We start from the raw sequence: 20,201 nt of genomic DNA, 5'->3' as shown, positions 1-20,201 counted from the left end.
TGAGCCAAGGCAGGACTGCAGCAGCCGCCACTTCAGTCTCCTTGCCACCACATCCAGCAAGGAGTTAACCAGATCATCTGCCACTGCTTATTTTAAAATCAAAACACATGTGCGAATGTTATATTTGCTCCAAAGAAAGTAAATAAAACCAACACTGAGATTTTTTTCTTTTTCAGAATTGTAGCAGAGGTGTCTTTGGAACAAACTGCATATTCTCGTATGAATTTATTTAACAACTTTTTAATCTTTAAATATAGATTTAACACATTTTTTACAGGTACATATACAATATAGTTCATTTAAACTTGCAGTCAGAAAATTCCCTACTGTAATTTATAATAACATGTACATGAAGAGCCTAGTTCAACAGCATACTTAAGGTAACATACCATGTCATGTGCAAAGTTTCAAATGTTAAAAATCTCAGACTGTACATTCAGATTTGCAGAACTAATCAATCTCATAAATTAATAAAAGCTTAGATTTAAAACTATGGAAGACAAAAAGATTAAAACCATTTAATATGCAATGTGTGCTATGCTTGAGACAAGTATTTACAGTTGTACCTCAAAATGTGTACTGTTACCACAAGAATTGTTACCACTATAAACAGCCCCCATAACTTCAGAGAATCCTACTTTTCCACCTAACAAGTGCATCATGACCAGCTTTAAAACAGACAGAAATAAACTTCAGTGACTTAAAACCTCCCTGGCTTGATTTCCAGTGACTGAAGAATACTGGGATCTTTCTAGGTCTTGCAGCGTTGTTCAGCTCAGACTCAGCTGGTCTCGTTTTTGGCGGTGTATGGGGGTTGCCCACAATGCTGGCCACCCACACTGCAGAGATGCCCACGGTGGTGTGGCAGCGTGGCAGGGAACCCCCGGGCAGCAACAGCCAGGAAGCAGTTCAACAAGTCCTCTGTACAAAAGTGGTCACCAGAAAAAAACCCAGTATGTTTGAACTTAACAACTTGGTACTGCAGCTAAGAATTCATGGTTCACAAATCAAAGTCAGATCACAAAGGTCCCCCTTCAGTCCGTGGTATAAAACATTTTGTTTTGACAGGACAGAGCAAGTCCACTACCGCATGCATACTATTAACCCTGTTCTCAACATAGTCAGATGCTCTTCGCACACATCTGCTTAAAAGTCAAACCACCTGTACTTATCATCTACAAAAGCAAATCTAGACAAAGAAACACAAAATTAAATTGAGTGTTCAATATTCTTTTTCTTTCCTGAAAATTCAACTGATGCATTACTGTTAAAGATGCTGAAAAGTAGTCTTGTCACAAGAACATCCTTAGTGCAAACATGGACATTTAACTTTGATTTATGGCACGTGTTCCAAAAGTACATACATTAAATGTAAACTTCAACACTTGCTTGATACAGGTTTCAGTTTTGGGACACTTTGGGACCCTAAGCGATTGGCGACAACCCTGAGTTGTCAGTTTGACCTGATCCAAACCTCACTGAAATCAGTGGGACTGACTGCAATGGGCTGGATTCAGACCCTAAGTGCAAAAAAAGGATCTTTAGCATTATTGCATCTTCGCATGTGAGTCAGCCAGATGATGCTCTTACAGAACATTACATTCACATAGCTGAAATAGATATTTATGAAAAATCCATCCATAAAATCAATTAAGCAGGACATACAGCTCTTTGATGGTTTTTGTTTGTTTTTGGTTTACCAAAACTCAACTGTTTGATTTGAAATCAACTTCAGCAGTTGTCAGCTAGTAAGTAGATAAAGCCTTCAACCTGTAGAGGAAATTTCAAGCATCTAAACCAAGTGTCAGGAAACCGTAGTGTACTTCTCTGATGAAACGTGATGGATGCCATGAAAAAACAGCAGGTAAAAATAATAAAATACTGTATTTTCCATAGTGAGAGAAAAAAAAAAAAAAAAGGAAAAAAAAAAAAAAGAGCAGAGAATGGCTTCCTTTATGACTATGAGAAGCTGCTTAGGACCCCGGTCCCGTTCAGTGCAGATGAAGCTGTGGAGCTCTGTGAATGTGATGAATAGTACTGGACAACTCCAACTACTGTGCTATTTCTCTGTAACACTTAGTTGAAAGCTTCCAAGAGCATCAAAATCAGGATGCTACTAGTTCACCCTTAATTCAAGGGGAACTAAACTTTCTTGTGTTACACAGGGCAGCATCTATAAAGTAATGAAGAATGATGTTAATATTAAAGCATCTTATTCCAAGAAATACATTGTTCCCTGTAATCACGTAACATTTGTATAACATTAAAAACAGCACACTCCTGTGGTTCTCCCTAAAAGCTGAATGCCCATTACCTTCAGTGAGAGCCTTGCCTGAGGCAGGACCACAGGGTTTGACTCGTTTCCATAACCTATCGCTTGATTATCACAGCATGGTCAGAGGTTATCTTCTCTAGACTCCTTATTTTGTCAGGCTCAAAATGGCTTTCTACACAGTTACAAAATAGCTGTTCTATGAAGCTGGCTGGCATCACAAGTTGTGAAAGTAGACCCTGTTTTATGTTTCAAAGGCAAAAAATCAGCATTATCTTTAATGGACCCTGCATAATAATTCTGCTCACATAAAGCCTGCGGCTGCAATAATTAAAGTGCATGAGTAACAGTGCAAACAGCTGTGCTACATCTGCAAAACTACAAGTGGCATTTTAAACAGAACTTACACAAGACTTGCACTTTTCAGCTAGCATGCTTATGCCAGCTTGCAAGAACTCAAGAGTTCAGCCATGTACAATATTCTGATGAGGCTAATTAAACCCACGTGGCCCAAGACACCAGGTAAAGGGTTGCCTCAAGCTCACCGTAATCAAGAGAATGGTCCCAGTGCCCCAGCCAGCCAGGGCACAGCATGCATGGAACTCAGTCCTTTGGGTGCTAGAAGTGAGGGAAAGCTTTGCTCTGCTTTGCATGAAGAGCACCCACACACACGCACACACACATGCCCAGGGATGCCCTTAAGGCTTGGAAGAGATGATCTGGCAAGTGGGATGTTGAATAAAACTGGAAGAGGGTCTGGCATGTAACACAGGAGCAGGAACCTGGCCAGACCTACAGCACACCACAGAGCGAGGGCATTGCTGCTGCCTGCACCCTCCTTGAAACAAGCGGGTGTGTGCATTTGCCCTGGCAATGGAGCATTCTCCCATCACAGCTCTGAATGCTCCTTCATTTTGGGCTCAAATCAAATTCTGCCATGTAACTTTTTCTGCTGTTTAGAAAGACTTAGAAGTTGCGGCAATATTTATTTTTTATATATAGTCTAATAAGTAGAGGCATTTATCACTGTTTATGTTCTTCACTTGAATCTTTGTATTTTTTTATTTATTTATTTTTTTTAATTTGGGCTGCTCTATTTCATGCTCTCTTCTAAAAGAACTGTCTCATGCAACGTTCATGCAGTGAGTGAAAATCAGAAACCTGCCCTTCTCTCTGTCCTGATTTTAAAGGTCAGATGAAAAAGGCTGAAAATTTATTGGCCTCATTTTGCTCTGACGTGAAAATTCTGGAGTGAATAAAACACTTCCTTTGCTTGCATTTGTTTACCACTGCTGAGAGAAAAGAAGAGCAGAGCAAAAGCTTAGCCTCCATGGGAGGGGAGCTGTGGTGCTCCTGCAGTGAACACTGTGTCACTGAGATGAAAACGTCACACATCTGCTTTAGGTTTTGGCAAGGACCTCATCATCTCTGCTCTCCCAGCTTTCAGTTTGCTGAACTGGGTGCTGCAGCACAGCTGGGAGGTGATGTGATTTGTCCTTCAGTGACACAGGTGCTGTCAGTTCTGTAAATCACAGGAACAGGTGATCTTTGGCATATTAGCAACCTGGGAACTTGCAGAGATTTTTTGTTTCCTGCCCTGCTGTGGAAGAGAAGTTTGGATACTAACACCACAGCCTTGACCTTTAAAAGAATGTGTCTTACACAAGGGACTACTTCTTCTTAATTCATACCAAAGTCAAGTCAGTTAACCGGGCGATACCTGACCACTTCAGCAAGGCATCTTAAACTAGCAACACATGGTTAAATTTCAGCAGTAACTATTTTCTTAATACTGCTTTTTCTGAGCAGAGTTCTCCCCAGACTTTCTCTGAGTTTTACGTATTATCACCTGCAATACAGAACTGTTTCTATGGCATGCACATTAAAAAAACACACCATAGATTGCACAGGAAACAAAATAAATCTATTCAGAAGACAGAAGCAAGGACTAATCTCAGAAATTATAGCTAGAGGCATGACAGAGGGGAAAACTGTTTTTCAAAATGACCTCAAAGCCTTCTGAGTTAGGTCCAGGCCAAGATTTACACAAAGTTTAATGAGGTTTTCCATCTCACCTTTGCAATAGAAGATTTAGATGAAAATGATGAAAAACCGTGACATGGCATTGTCAATAGGAACCACTCATCCATAAGGCAAAATAACTATGCAACCAGGTAAGTAAAGCAAGAAAATCATCTGCATTGTCAGGATTCATATGGATGTTTGAAATTCTCCCTTGCACAGAAGATCTTCCTTGGCAGGCCTGGTGCAGGAGGACGGTGTATTTGCAAAGCTGACAATGGCAGCGTAGTAGGACATTTACCAAATACTTATCAGATAACTTCAAATGGGAAGAAAAGTTCTCTATAACTTCCTTATGCTTTGTAATAGTCCTGCATTGGACCAACTGGCAGGAAGTGAGAGGAATACTATGTAAGCATGAGTAAAATTAGCTATACTGGGTGGGAGGTTTTGGTAACAGCCACAGTGTAAATCAAAGAAAAAACATTAAAGTAAGGGAATCATTTAATCTATTCATTTAAAGACTTGGCACTGAAAAAATAGACCTCCGATTCTTCTCCATGCTGACTGTGAAATTCTGTAATGGGAGATAAGTTTGTTATTGACTGTGGGGACTGGGAACCGAGCACTGCCAGAAGCACCAGCCCCATGAGGGGCTGGGGCTGCCCCACATGCTTTGAGATCCTAGGGACCCCACACCACCTTTATCAAGGTTACTCCCTGACGTGCCAAACAGCACTTCTACACAGCCAGCTGAGAAAATCTGAAGGTTACAGTATGCCCTCCTGCCCCTACTTTGTTCTTCGGCTGCCAAATTTTGTCTCTACTATATCAGGATTGGCCTGTCTTTGCTCTAAGGAAGACCGGCTAGAAGATCTTCTTGCAGGACTGGAGCAAGAGCTCCATCTTCTGAAGAAGCAGAAAACAGCCCAATGCACACCACATCCCTGAGCAGTTAGTGCTGCGAAGTCACCCACAGCATAAAATGATCAATCCACAAAGGGAATGGCATTGCTAAATACAAAGGTGCTGCCACAGAATCAGTTTTCAGAGTGCAAGGTGCATGACGGCCGTAAGGACACGTCACTGAAAAGCTCTAGGAATAGCTCTAGGAAACGGAGAGAAAACATCCTACATCATCCTACAATGTTGCCTGAAGTGCATGTAAAATTAGAACCATGCCTAGAGACTGCATACACAATCAGCACCAGAGTGTAAGATCGAAGTTAATCTGAACAGGGAAAATCGAATGCCTCTGCACTGCCACCAGACCCTGGCGACACAGCTTCAAAGCATCTGGGCAGCGGTGTGAGACTTACAGCAGCAGCTTTCTGGGGTTTTGTCTTGTGGAATTCTTCTCACTTTGTACTCAGTGATTCTGTAAACTAGCTTGGAGCCGCAAGTCTCTAGGAACTGGGGGATGTGACCCCTGGCAAAACAAACCAAAGTTCAAAGTCTACTGGCATCCCATGTTCAGGGTGCTTTTAGGGTTGGAGAAACCTCACGCATAGGTTGTGGTTTGGGACCAGTGGGAAGCAACAGACAGCCTTCCTCTCACCTGTGTGGGGCAGCTGTTAGGCCACTACAAACTGTCCCAGATGTAAAATCAGAAAGAAGTCTGTGAAATTTGACTGCCCTAAAGAAAATGAGATAAAAAATAACTTCCTGCATAGCAAGGATTTTTCTGAAAAATACTGGAAAGCCATCAGTGTTTTGTGATAAGGGCTGACTAGAATTTTAAGCCTTTCAGAAGGCCTTGTTCATATTCATCAAAATAGGAAATTTTTACCAAAAAAAATAAGTATTTAACAATAAATCTACTCAAAACATATTTCACATGGTCATACCTGGTGGTTTCTTTTTTTTTTTTTTTTTTTTTTTTTTAACGGACTGAATCTGTGTGGGTTTTCTCTGTATTTTCTGAGCCACAACCACCAGCCCCCTACTTCCAGCATGATGATGAAAAAGCATGGAGTGATGATACCGAATACATGGCAAGGGTGACAGGCTGCTCTTAAGGCATTTTCTGCTATGCTTCTATTTCTATGTGTACATTTATGACTAGAAAAAGAGAAACACAGATTAAAGACTTTTTTAAGACTAAAGCCTTTTGCTAAAACCTGGTAACCTGTTATAAAGTTTATTCTAACAATGGATTAACAAGCAGGCCTGCAGCAGTCAGCAGTGAGTGCAAGAGTGAGGCTTGGCCTGGTGCAGAACCAAAGCATTGCAATTCACGTGCTTAGGATCAGGCCACGGCGTCTTTTGCAGCACAAGGTGTTTTTTACTAGGTACATCCTATTTACATGGGGTTTGAGCTACAGCAACAAGAAAGCAGAAACAGTCACAGGAATCCTGGATCAGACTCCATTTCTTCTCCTAGATCTTCTACCCAGTGCTCTTGCAATGAAACCTACATTTTAAGTGCTCCTTTTTAATTTACTAGTGCCCAAAGTCACAGAAAGTTTTTAAGGTGCTAACAAAAACAGAAGAAAAAAAAAAAAAAAAAGAGCAGGAACTTAATTTACTACTTTTTGCAGGCTTTATGGAGTAGCTGCTTTTTTTTTTTTTTTTTTTTTTTTTAACCTGCAGAGGCATTTACAGCCAGATTTAATACATCAAGTATAATACAAATGGCTTAAGAGACCTGAATCGAGTTTTCAGCTATTTTTGCTATGCGTATTATATGATACCTGCGACTTTGGCATTCCGAAATCTACAGTCACCGACTACTATCTGCAGACTGTGGACGGGAATCCAGCCTTCTTTTCTTCTGTTTAGGTTTTTCACCAGCCTTTGAACAACAATGGTATTAGTAAAAGAAACAAACCACGCCACGAACATTTTTGTTTCAGCACTGGGCATGCTTTTCACCAATGTCAGTGCAACCAACAATTTGTTCAAACCAGGGGAGCACTGTAACAGAAGCTGTGCATGCATTTAAGTATTCCTCCCCACTAAATTTAGGCACCTAATTAAAAAACCTACCTCGGGAACATGGTTGCCTTGGGCCCCTCTCTAGTTAATGGAGGGGAACAGTCTCTCCAGAGCATGAGTTACCCTACCTGGAACCTGCATCATTCCCCAGAGACACCTGTTTCCCTTCACTGGCTGCTGATGAAGCCAAGGACAATTACTTTCCTACTCATATAGTGAAATTTGTGCTAAGAAAAAAGCTTGGTACAAGAAATCTTTGCCTGGCACTGGCCAAAACTGCCATGAGAGGTGGTGAGCATTCACCAAAACTGAGATGCTTTATATCTTCTATTTGCTAACAACAAACTGAATTTCCCATGAAGTGTAAGGTTCTGTAGTTATTGGCCAGGAATCCTCCATGGGGCAGTTGTATCTGTGCATTTACAGGCTAGGCCCTGCACAAATCTGATTCAAGTAACTGCTGATATTGCCCTTCCAACTCCAGAAAAAAAACAATGGTGTGCTGCACTCTTGCACTCAGGCCTCAGGGAGAATGTGCAGGGCTGGCTGAAGAGAGCTAGTCAGAAATCAGCCTGAAAAAGAACAACAGGCAGGAATCTCAGCCAAATTGCTGGAAAAATCAGAAGAGGGCATGCTGCCCTCTGAGACAGTGAAACTAATGGTTCAACAGGCAAGACACGGCTATGGTAATTTCCCAGGCAATGCTCCCAGCTATAAGGAGAGAACCAGCTGTGAATTGCTATCCTGCAAGCCACAGCTTTAAATACAACTGAAAAATAGTCTGCAGCCATTAACCAGTTAGCACTGGTTCAATACAGCCGTTTGAGGGAAGAAATTGTCTCGTAATTACTCAATATTGCTATTAATAAACCCAGATGAACAAAGCCAACAGCTGAGCTGGGGAAGGCAGTCAGTGGACAGAGTTCTCACTCAAATCATCATTCTGAGCTAGAAGAATATGACTGGGGTTGTTAAGAAGTTAATACAACAAGGCTCACCCAGACACCCATGGCAAGGGAAGTCTAGACATGTTTTCCAAGGCTAAACCAGTGAGTATGGCCTCTAGCCTTGGCAAGGGAATGAATTCTCTAGCTTTCTGGAATAGACTGAAACCTAATCAGAAGCTGCAAGGAGTCCACAATCAGGCAGGCGAGGCTGCATGGCACTGCCTTCCAGGCTTGTAGAGATAAGGCAAAGTAATCCTAAAATACCTACCACTGTCCCTCACCATCTTCATGCAAAAGCTGGATTTCATCCCCATTTTTCACCAGCAGGTCCTCTGATCCTCTCTTCTTGCAATCTGCAAGAGCTTTATATCTTCCTGGAGACTGTAGTAAAAAGAAAAAAATATCTTACTGAGCTACATTTGATATCACGCAGCTATTATTTCTGACTGCCGCAGGGAACACGATAGAGCACTAACAGCTACCTTAATTAAAATTATTTCAAGAAACTGTGGCTGAGACATCTCCTCATTCTCCAAATTGAGATATGGAAAAACTGAGACATGGAGAAGATACACCCATTATCCAGTGAAGCTTAGCAAAGCAAGACAACCAAAATCAGCAGCACCTCCAGCTTTGGTGCTACTGCACTTCTGTACTAACCAGCTGGTTCCCTTCCTCCTCCTCGGTGTCCGAGCAATTGGACAGGTACTGGTTACCGGACCACTCCTCTAGCCCCTCACAGATTTCCAGGGACTGTGACATTCCTGGCCAGCCTGCAAGATAGCATGCAGCTCAGGTTGGGGTACCCCAGAGCCTGTAAAGCACCCCAAAGGAAGGGGGATGCCATACTTCTGTGGGGCTTGCTCTGGGGAGACAGGAGCACACTGTCCAGTGGCACCGGGCTGGTGCGCTCCGAGTCATTCTCTTCTGAGCTTATGGAGGCTCTCTGCTGCTTCCTGAAAGATTAAAAAAAATAAATAAAAAGTAGAATACATCGATCTGAGTTTTAATTTGTAAATTAAATCAAACTCCATGAGGCTTTGTAGAACAGGGTTATAAATAATAAGGGTACTTTCTAACATATGCTTTTATAAATGTAAAGGATCTTAGTGACCAGTTTTGACTTTTTAGGGTAGGTAAAAACAAGCTGCAGCTCAGGTCACGCTGCCCAACAAGTGCTCCATGGTGCTGCCCACCTGGGGCTGTTTCTGGGACTCACCCGTCACTCAGCTGGGAGGAGAGGTGGAGCTGGTCCGTGCATGAGCCAGGTTGCTGCTTCTCCACTGCAGGGAGGTCAGACACCAGTTTAACATCTTTTTTTTTTTTTTTTTTTATTAGCAGCCATCACACTTGAAGCATTATTTTAAAAGCAAGACCTTTTGCAGAACTCTAGTGATTATTGTTTAGAGAGAACCAGACCTAAACACTATTGTGAAGCACAGACTGACTTATGATTAAGATGGTATGTTAGCACAAATCCAATAGCAAGCATGCCACTGAAGTCTATGGGACTATAATATGCTTAAAACAAGGCATCTGCTATGTATCTTGTTGAATTAAGCCTATGAGAACAAATGTGAAATAACCTCCCATGGTAACGACAAAAAGATGTACTTCTGTAACTCATTTCTACGTGAGTACCTGGCCTTTACAGCTCTAACTTATGTTATTTCCCTGTAATATAAGACCTCACTCCAGTATTCTGCTACTAGGCTTCTTCTGAAAATCAATTCTCTGGTGAGAATTAGTGGATTTGAAGATTAGTAATGTGAAAATGGGAAAAGTCTGCTGCAGAGTGAATGCCACAGAGAAATTGGTCAAATGTACCTTTTATAAGCTCCTGCTGCTTGAACAAAATTTTTCTTATTTCATTTAACCACGCCATCTTCAGATCTACTGTTTGAGCCTGGAAAAAAAAGAAAATTGTCTGAATTTTGAATTATGAATCACCATTATATCGTATGAATAGAATTTCACTTTTCAATGCTGCAACTATCTGAAATCTTCTTTCATCCAAAGCCACCATTAAATTTAAAACACTCTCAATCTTTAAAAATCGATGACCCCCACTACATCCAGGCAACACAGTGAAAATGGTGGAGACATCACTACAACACAAGAAGTGCAGGCAAAAGCACATTTGAGCTTGTATCTTGTCTCTTCTTAAAAACATCCAAAGGGTTAGACCTGCCTTTTGAATATCTGCATACTCTGCTACATACATCTGCTTTATGAATTTAAGTTGGCTACTGTGTTGTAACATGGAGGAAAAAAAGCTGGGCAGACAACTAACTCAAAAAAATGTCAACCACCAATATTTTCATAACAGGTTTCCTGTGAACACCTCATTAGGCAAACGTTTCACCTTCATAAATTTCTATTCAAAATGCTACAAAAGGGGAAAAAATAAACAGAAAGAAATTAGGCCAATCAGGCTCCTATTTTGTAGATGAGTTGAAATACTACTGGAAATAGCACCACAGAGGCCATGCTTTCGCTCTGGGAGTAGTTCTGACATCTAATTGTAGTGGAACATGTGGTTGTATTCATTAAAGAATGAGGCCCATTTCCCAGCTCAATTCATGTAAGCTGTTAAGCACAGTAAAGTGTTTTTTGTTTTTTTTCAACTACTGGCCTATGTGAGATTTCATCTGGAATAAAAGGCTCTATTTCCAAGGAGCAATTCTGTCTCCACTTTAAGATAACTTTTGCAGTCCTGGCCTGGACACTGAGGGGCAGCCACTTGGACAGCTCTGTAAACACAGGCATGGTGAAAAAGGAAGAAGAAATACAAGCTAAACGTCTGATAATCTTACATCACATAAAGATCAAAGAGAGATGTTTCTGTAACACTATTACAAGGATGCACAAATATTGAGATTCTTGAAACTACAAACCTGCACAACGTATACTTCTTCTCGTCCACTATACCAGATTTCAAATTTTCGATGATCTCCTTTCACATTCTCAGTTATTCCAACTGCATTCATCTGCAAAGAAAAAAGAAAAAAAAAATTACACATGCTACAAATCTTTTCCTCTTACTTATGAATCCAGACATCTTGCAACATGTTAAACAAATCTATTTTCATCCAATTTAAAACTTTTCATCAACTTTAATTTCAGTAGCAACTCAAAGTCATTATCTGACTTATCCGCCCCCCCCCCCGATGTTCCATCAGCTTGCTGTATTTGCAAAATTTTTCTTATATCATCCAATAAACCTGAGGGGACTTTTCATTCAGGAATCCATGGAACTGAAAAGGCATGTCATACCTCTTTCAGCATAAAATTTCTCAGAAGAGGTATATGAAGCTTTATAAACACATGGTGCATTATTTTACCACATACTTTATTTGTGCTGCATTATTCTTTATTTACTTGCTGAATTCGGTATTTCATTCTTTCATTGATCTTTAAAAAACATATGTGAAGTCTTTAGCTCCTTCAGGAATTTCAGTTCAATGTCTTTTATCTCTGACCTTTCAATGTAGTTGACACATTATTCCCAGGTTTTCTAAAGAAGGATTAATTTTTGGATATGCAGACTGAGCTGCCATAAATCTGGCATTGAGGAAGCAGGCAGATTTCAAGCTAGATGTGGCTGAATGCTGCTGTATGTAGGTACCCATTATCACAGCCCACTTTTGATTATTTGAATGGAAGTGCCAAAGGCACAAACAATTCAAGACCTGCACAATGTGACCCAACTGAAACAGTAGCTCAAACTATGATTAGAGACCAAGAAATTCTTTGGTAACAGGAGACCTCTGACCCATCTGCTAAGTATGCCATGCATTTACTGCCCCATTGGCTTTGTAAGCTGAAAAATACCTTAATTCCCAATATTACATAAACCTGCTTCTTGTTTAAAGCATAGCTTGCTAGCAACTTATCACTGATTAACAGATGGTCTAGAAAAAGCTAAGTATCCCACTCAAATGTTTTAAAACAAATCTAATAATAATGGTATCATATATCACAAATTATTCACCCAGACTATATTAGGTAAATCCAGTATAAATATAAATAAAGCCTTAGAAAGAACATCTGTTAAACACTGCTGTTCCTGTTTGTTAATGTGCAGACTCAGAGCTTTTTGTCTGAAAGGCTGGAACATTTACAGATGGGTTCACCTAGGCAAACGCTTTGTTACTACTTACTTTTTCAAATGCTGGTACCCATTTTTAGTGACTATGAACAGCCTCAGGAGAAAGGAAGCAAGTTGCTAATTAGCTTTCCTCATTTCTTCACTGGTATAAATAACAGAGCTCTTCTGAACTTGTGAGAAAGCTTTTGCTTCCAGATTTATAAAGGAAGGGCACTGAATAGCAATCAGTATTTCCTTGTCCCTCTTTGCCTTGCAGCTCTCTCTCTCATCCCAGTCCTGCACATTCAGGTTTCACAGAAGTCTAGAGATCTGCACTGATGCTCAGGATTGAGATTGATTGCAAGAGTGTGACTAAAGCCAGAGCCTGTTCACACATTTACAGTTTTCCACATATCCATTTCTATCTTAAAATGAATACATTAAAACCTGCAGGATAGTCTTGTTATGAGGGTATGAAATTTTTGAAAAATTTTGGCCCCTGCGGTATAGTGCTGTAATGCTGCAGAAAGCCAGATCAGGCTCTGTTCTGACTTTAAGAAAATGCAACACTAAGATGTTGAAAGGGCAGCCTAGAGAGCACCTTATCCAGATGCTGCAATTTTCAGTTCTGTGCAGCTCTTTTGGCTTGGTGATTCATACGGTGCCTGCTCTAAAATTGCCCAGGCATCAAGATATGAGAAATTTCAGATTATCTACCTCAAGGATGTGAAGGAAAGTGCCAGGAATAGATATATTTAAGGTCTGTTCATTCATATTGGTGTATTTTAGAGTTCTTTTTCCTCCCCCTGAGCAGGATTTACTGTCCCTTCAGCTGTGGTTCACTGCAATGCAGATTGAGGTGGGTTAGAGCTTAAAGCTCTGGGATGGCATTCATCTGCATCAGCTTCCACTGTGACAAAAGGCAGACCGATCTACTTCGCACTGTAGCGAGTTATGAACCTGCATGTTCTAAGTTAGGGAATCTCAGCTGAAGAGATATTTGCTTCTGGCTATTTTATATAGCATGTAAAATGCTATCCTGGGGGGTTTTGTTTATTTGCATGCTTGTTTTGGGGAAGTTTTGGTTTTTTGTTTTGTTGTTGGTTTTTTTTGTGTGTGTGTGTTTTTTTGTTTTGTTGTTTGTTTGTTTGTTTTTACAGATGGCCAGTTACACAACTTCTGTGAAACAGCTTTATTTCATGCTGAATCTCTGCAAAACATTCTTGCAATTAAAAATAATTCCCTGATACTATTACCAATCAAACAAATATCAAGTTTCAGAAACATGACTTTGCCCTCAGGTCAGCAAATGCATGTGTCGGGAGACATACATGTAACCCTGCAGCATCCATGTATTCTCTAACCCCAACTTCTCAGCTTGGCAACCCAAACAGCTGAAAAATGAGCTAGACAAACACTGGCCAAATCGCCTGGACTCACTTGGAATCACTTGGCAAAACAAGTACTACAGGGAAAGCAAGCTCCCCAGAAAGAAAGTGATGCTGTTTGGGAAAAACATTTAAGTACCTAAACATATGGCCTGAGACTTGTTTTTAATACACAATTTGTGATGTGCACTGGAGCTGAACTTTAACACCTTTGAAGGTATTTGACTACTCCTAGCATCCCTCTCCCCAGACTCCATGGAGGTCAAGGGACCCGCAGCATCTCAGCCTGAAGGCTCAGCCTCTGAATGCCCACTTTTCCACTCTCTCATACACCTACATTGTTCCTTTATTTATCAAGAAAAATAAGGCAGAGTACTGAGACAAAATGCTCATGTTAGAAGGGCTCATCACACACAATATGCCAAAAGGTCTCTTTCAGAGGAGCAGTTTGTGATTTTTATTGATAATAGTTGGCATTTATACACTTGGGACAGTTGTTTATGTTGCTCATATTTTGCCAGAGACTATTCTCTTTGTCTAATAATTGTACTTTAGCTGCAGCTAGGACTTGCTGAAGGAGAAGGGTGTGGGAGAGGAAGATGAGTGATCCCCATCCTCCTGGCTGGGGGACAGGGCTCAGCAGTAGTCAGGCTCCTGCTGGCTATGCAACAGGAGGATGCCAGCCCAAGGGGCCTCCTTGGAGACTGGGGGCATGACGTGCCCCCTTACTGTCCCAGGTGGCTGGGGACAATGTCAGGACCCCCTGTCAGGCCCCTCAGTTTCCTGACCTCACTCCCAGACCTGGAAAGTGGAGTAGGGGAGGGAGAAAGGCATGTTCCCATCCCTGGGACTCGCCCACAGCACTGTTTCCCTGGCAGATGCCATCACATATCCCACTCAGCCCATGTGCTCCCCAGCTGCTGCTTCAGCTACAGAAGTCCTCACAGCTTATTAAAACCACCAGCCTTTCAAAGTCACTTCCATCTGGGGCAATATAGTCCTTTACAGAAGAAACCAAACACCGTGTTAGAGAAAAAATACTTTCTGGGTTCATAAAATTATCAGCTTACAACACACATGGCCATGGTCCCAACGAGAAAGTCCTTACTTTCAAAAAATGCTTAAAACTGTAAGATGAAGTTTTATCATATCCATCTCCATGATCCTCTCGCTTCTTGCAGAAGACCAAAGCTTTCTCGTACAGGAAGAGATGCCTCTGCATTGGCTTGAACCTGGCAAGATCCTTCATTTTTGTTGGACCTTTTCGATGTCCCGTCCAAACACTGAAAGATCCTTGCATTAATACTTTCCCTAGTTCACTCAAGTCGCCCTGGTGAAAATATGGAGAGAAAAAAAAGAAATCAATAAGAGGATTGTCCAAGCAATGAAGGGCAATAAGGCCAGCCCTGTTCCAAGGCACACCACTCTAAGAATAGGTCTTCCTGGAAGGATCAGATGATCTTTCGGGAGCAGTGGCGTGGTGCCAGGGGGGAAGAAGAGGTCTCAGACACAGGCCTACAGCTAGTCTTTGCAAAGAAATACAAGTCAATAATTGAAAGAAATAGGAAACTAAGAAAATTTGGCAGCTCCTACAAAAGTCCAGGTCAAGCGCTCTGGACAAACTAATTTTGTGGGAGGGGACAGATGAGAGTTGGGCCTAAACAGAGGTCTTGGAGAATGGGAAGAAAAGGGCTCTTCAAGGAGGACAGGACTGGGACCGGCAGCTCAGCCATACCCTCGTCCTTCCTTGAAGCTCTAGGGAAGACAATCACCTCAATGGGTAAGGATCAACATCAGCCTCAGGGAGTATTTAATTAAATGTTGAATGAGAAATGCTATGAAGATACCCTGGCTAAATCATAAGGTGAGCCATTAGAGAACTAAGGTGGATGATGGAAAAATGCTCTCAGGAACCACAAGGTGGCAAGTGTGGGCACCATGCAACTCCATGTGTTGTTTGGATGCAAATAGTTTCCAAAATCCTGAAATCAAATGGAAGACTGTCACCTGTAAGAGCTTCCTGATGCTATTCACTTTGTAACTGTTCTAAAGTAGTTTTTAGCTCATACATTCTGGGACACTATCCATTTCCAGTACATCATCCAGCATTGTACAAGGTTTCTTATTACCCAAATCTACTCACATCATATCCTGTTATTGAAATCTGATGCATAGAGTCATTGACTGACTTTAGCAAATCCAACATTGCAACCAGAGCTTCTTGAAGTTCCTGAACTCCATCACAGCTCGTGCTGTACTTTAGCAACTCCTGAAAATAGAAATGCAAGAGCACATGTTTGCACTTGAACAAAGCACACGTTTTTCCATCTCGCAAGAAGTTTCCAATGCCCAAGAGCAAGCTGCACTCCCTGAGTTTCTTTTTTCATATGTCACCAGAAAGACTCATTCTAAGCAACAGTCAGTATGAGGTGTGGAACATATCTGTGAGGGAGGTGAAGCCTGACAAGGATGAATGCATTAAAGATTATGGGAGTTGCAACGACCCAAGCAGAAGACACATTGGTATAGTGTATTTCATTCATCATGCTCTTACAATCACCTCTGGTTCATTTTTCTTACAAATGCTTCTGTCATTCTGCATCTCTGAACAGATTCAGTCCTTCTCCCCATAAAAATGACTTGTTAAAAGCACACATTCCTTTTTCAGGTATGCGATTTTCATCCTCACTGAATGTCACAATGGAGGGCCAAGTTATGCAATATTTAATCTAAGGCTTGGTGCTGATTTACAGATAACCTTTAATTGAAAAATAAAATGGAAAATAGATCTATCTCCCAACGTCTTTTCACAAACAACTTATGAAATACCTTCAGAAGTAACTGGTATTTTGTCAGGCGCTGCACTGGCTTGAGCAAATAGGAATCCAGCCCGAGTTTGTGCTCTAATTTTCTTTGGCACTCCTGGAACAAAGGACTCAGATTAAGTAAGTCAGGTGCTAACTATAAGTACTTATTCCAACAGCATGAGTGATATAGATTGAGGACTTCACAGGTTTCATGTCAAAATTTCCTAAAGAAATTTCACAAAAACATGTAAAATAATATAATGAATGGTTGTGCTTTAAATTGTTTGTGTACAAGAAACTCCAACTGCTATTTTTGTCAGGCTTCCATGCAATGGTAAACAGAATATGCTGCAAAAACAGTGCAATGCTGAGGACAGCGTTTAGGACAAGTGTCCCAGGATGATGCCTGCCTTGATAGGAACCAATAGCTCACCTGGAAGAAGGTGCTTTCAGAGCACTGCCTCCACAGGGACTCCGAGCGGGGCTTGTTCTGACAGTATTTCTCATACATCTGAAAATCCTCTCGCTGTAAGGAAAACCAAAATGCAAGTTAGAGACATGCATGCAAATCTGCCAGGCAGCTAAAGAGGGTGAACACCCAAACTGCAACTTTGCTTTTATCTCTGCTGCCAACTGTAACATCTGAAAGTCACAGAGTTTGGGTAAAAGAACCACTGCTGGGAACCAGAAGTCTCCTCACAGCAAGCCACGGTGTAGCCGTGACTGCTGCTTTCCCCCATCTGCTGCTGTCCACACAGTTGCATTCCCTGCCTTGCTGTTGGTATTACATATCAAAAGCACCTCACTCAGCTGACACAACTGAGATGTTGCAGAGTGCAAAGCACAGCAGAAACATTGGCCTTAAAGTCTGCCTTATATGTGAAAATGAGTCACCAACCCTGTCTAGGAAACAAAATCCCACTCTCTCAGGTGCTCCCAGGCAGCTTTCCAAACTGTGCAGGAAAATTCTGCAAGAGACAGGGGAAGAGACAAAATGCAGCTGTGAGCAAGGTACTACTTGGGTATTTAAGCATTATAAGAAATCAGTGTGGCAAAGAGGGGGAACAGAGCCAGCATCATACTTGTTGTGGAAGTCATATATCTCAGGCATGTTTCCAAAAAGGACATCCTTCCTGTTCCTCAAGATGGGAGGCAAGAGAATGACCATGGCAGGGTTGTCCATCTCTGCTCTGTAGCCCTGCAGGAGGCAAAAAAGGTTCATCACTACATTTTTAAGGCCTTGTGAGCAGACTTTCAATAAAATATACTTTGTTTCAAGATTCAACATCCCTTTTATTTCTGTTTTTGTTTGTTTGTTTTGTTTGTTTGTTTGTCTCTCTAAATGCCTGTCTTTTAGCACATCACGCCTCAGTCCATGGGCATTTGTGGGCTGTGGACGAGCTGGGGAAGGGCTCCCATAGGGTGGGAAAACACCGCAGAGATGCTCTCTGTTCACAAAAGGCAAACTATTGCCACTTTCTGCTCACTACAGCCTGACTGCAGGAGAGAGGTCCTGAAGGAATACTTGTCTGGGTTAAATGCTTCTACTGTTATGACCATGGGACACAAGTGACATCGTGTTTGTACAGAATGTGCAGTTACAGACACTCTCACGAGATCTGGTTTACAAGGTGATTAGTTACAAAGCAGAGATGGCTTGAGATCCTATACCAAAATCAATGAGTTTTTGCTTTAGCACAAGACACACTGAACACCAGGATCTCACTGTTCTTTGATTCTTGCTGCCTCAGGATTCCTGTCCTCTCGCTCCACCTGCCTCTTGAAATCACAGCCTCCCAAAAAATGAGCCTCTGCTACGTACCAGGGAAGAGCTGTAAGGGACATTATTACACTACTGACTGCTGGGCGGAACTAGGAAACAACACAAAGCTCCCTGCAGGAAAATCACATTACTACACCAATGCAAAAACAGGTACCAGATGTGGTAAATATCCAACATGAAGAACAGGGGGGAGGCAGAGCCAGAGCTCAGGACTGTCTCTGCAAAGAAAACATCAAAAAGCTATCGGCTCCAGCTCAGGCAGATAATGCTAGTCACCAAGTGCTGCACAGAAGTGAGGTCAATTTCACACAAGTAGCGTATGTTTGCAAAAATTTATTTAGTATGTACAGCGTATCTTCTTTGACTTTTCTAATTAATCTCTTATCCTAATTATGGTTGGAATCAGTACTCCCTCTACTAAGCAGGCATTCTGCAGTTGATTAAGAGTGCAGTAGAAGATAAATATCTGGAAAAGCAGTCAGTCATTTATATTTAACCACTGCAATGAGGCTTCACTCTTTAAAGGAAATGCTATTTTCAGAAAAGTTAAGTCTACCTGTAATTTTTTTTTCTATCTGGACTTGATGAACACAGCAATAAATCTGCATACCTGCCAACTGCTTTATCACATCAAGTGTGGTTTAACAAAATAAAAAACAATCAGTGCAGGGCAATTATGTACAATTACCTGCAGTTGAACAGATTTACATGTTGTTTGCTCTTGAGTCAGAGGAATGTAAGGGAGAAGAGGTAATTAACAGAGATTTGTTTTGGTCATCAGCAAGTGTCATTGTGGAATAAAGTACAAGTGTCTAAAACGGCAGTACAAGAAATTATAATCTGGTTTCTAAACTAAGAAATGTGCTTTATACATTCACAAATCTCACAGCATTGAGAAAAAAACCTTTCAAAGATAAAATACAACTTTCTTTCTTTTGTCTCCAAAAGGTAAAAGAAATCAGGGAGCAGTTAAAAATACCAGCTTTTTGTACATTTTTACAAGCACTGATAAAACTAATTACCAGTGCATTTGTGTACAAACAGAAGGCTTCTTCCTTATTCTAGATGAAAAGTTCATCCTGACACCAACTGTTCCTGCAGATGCCTCCAACTCAGAAATAAATGGGAGAAAACTTGAAAATTCATGACTGGCTGGGGATCTGACAGTTTGGTAGAAACCTGTCCCATCGCATTTTTGCTTAGTATGACAGAGTGGCAGGTGCCCTTTTGTACAAATCACCAGGGAACAGTAGTGAGCAATCTGAAGAAGTCACTCACCGTCAGAACAGTGAATAGCTCCTCTACATAAACTCTCTCCGTTTCTATAAGCTCATTTATGACATGGCTATAGCAAAGAAAAAAATAGAAGTATATTATTTCTATGCCTGTAAAAAAAAGCACAAGCAATCTGCAGTTAAACAAGCCCAAAACATACTGTGATCTCATTAACAACCAATGTGGGGACAGCAGAATAGGCAAAAGGGCAAGAGGTGACATCCAGGACCAGATGGATGGTGCATGAGCTGGCCACAAATAGCCATCATTTTGAGTGATTTAAACAGGGTGAAAGCTTACCCTTTTAGTATATCTAAGTTGTCATCACTGTCTGAAATAAACGATTGTAAAGAATTCCTTTTTTCCTGATAGTCATGCATTACTTCAATCTGGAAAAGAAATGGGATAAAAGAAATGGGATGCACTAGAAAAAGCTGCAGAGAAGTCACTGCAGGGGCAGGATGAGCCCAGCCCTTGATGTATAGGAACTTTGGGGGGGGAAGGATGAAATACACTGCCTTTTAAGAAATCCTTTGTGCCACAGAACTTTAAAAGGGCATAGCCTATACTGGGTAGCCAAATATTCCTAGAAATTACTCTGCTACATAAAATCTGGACATACTGGCAACATTCACTCATGCAGAGACCAGGGAACAGGTTCCACAGGGGAAATATTTCTA

General features: G+C 41.2%; 1 protein-coding gene across 2 annotated transcripts in view; it reads right to left on the bottom strand.

Annotated features, from left to right (window-relative positions):
- Window positions 1-220: 220 nt before the first annotated feature.
- MCF2 (MCF.2 cell line derived transforming sequence) overlaps window positions 221-20,201 on the bottom strand; it is a 58,134-nt gene continuing 38,153 nt past the window's right edge. Inside the window, exons 15-30 of one of the 2 annotated variants that reach the window (XM_082770878.1) lie at window positions 19,822-19,910; window positions 19,525-19,591; window positions 17,546-17,661; window positions 17,362-17,431; window positions 16,897-16,989; window positions 16,486-16,578; window positions 15,800-15,925; window positions 14,765-14,986; window positions 11,076-11,168; window positions 10,006-10,084; window positions 9,398-9,461; window positions 9,028-9,134; window positions 8,839-8,942; window positions 8,447-8,559; window positions 6,988-7,088; window positions 221-2,173 (exon numbers count right to left, since the gene is read on the bottom strand). In XM_082770878.1, coding sequence (XP_082627004.1) covers window positions 2,133-2,173; window positions 6,988-7,088; window positions 8,447-8,559; window positions 8,839-8,942; window positions 9,028-9,134; window positions 9,398-9,461; window positions 10,006-10,084; window positions 11,076-11,168; window positions 14,765-14,986; window positions 15,800-15,925; window positions 16,486-16,578; window positions 16,897-16,989; window positions 17,362-17,431; window positions 17,546-17,661; window positions 19,525-19,591; window positions 19,822-19,910 — 1,578 coding nt within the window. In that variant the 3' untranslated portion in view covers window positions 221-2,132. Of the gene's footprint in view, window positions 2,174-6,987; window positions 7,089-8,446; window positions 8,560-8,838; window positions 8,952-9,027; window positions 9,135-9,397; window positions 9,462-10,005; window positions 10,085-11,075; window positions 11,169-14,764; window positions 14,987-15,799; window positions 15,926-16,485; window positions 16,579-16,896; window positions 16,990-17,361; window positions 17,432-17,545; window positions 17,662-19,524; window positions 19,592-19,821; window positions 19,911-20,201 lie in introns of both variants that reach the window. The other variant, XM_082770877.1, reaches the window with a different exon arrangement.

The sequence above is a fragment of the Aythya marila genome, assembly GCF_965140915.1.
Source record: "Aythya marila genome assembly, chromosome: 13".
NCBI classification, from domain to species: Eukaryota; Metazoa; Chordata; class Aves; order Anseriformes; family Anatidae; genus Aythya; species Aythya marila.
The sequence above is the reverse complement of the archived record's forward strand: the minus strand, read 5'-3'. Positions and strand labels throughout refer to the sequence as shown.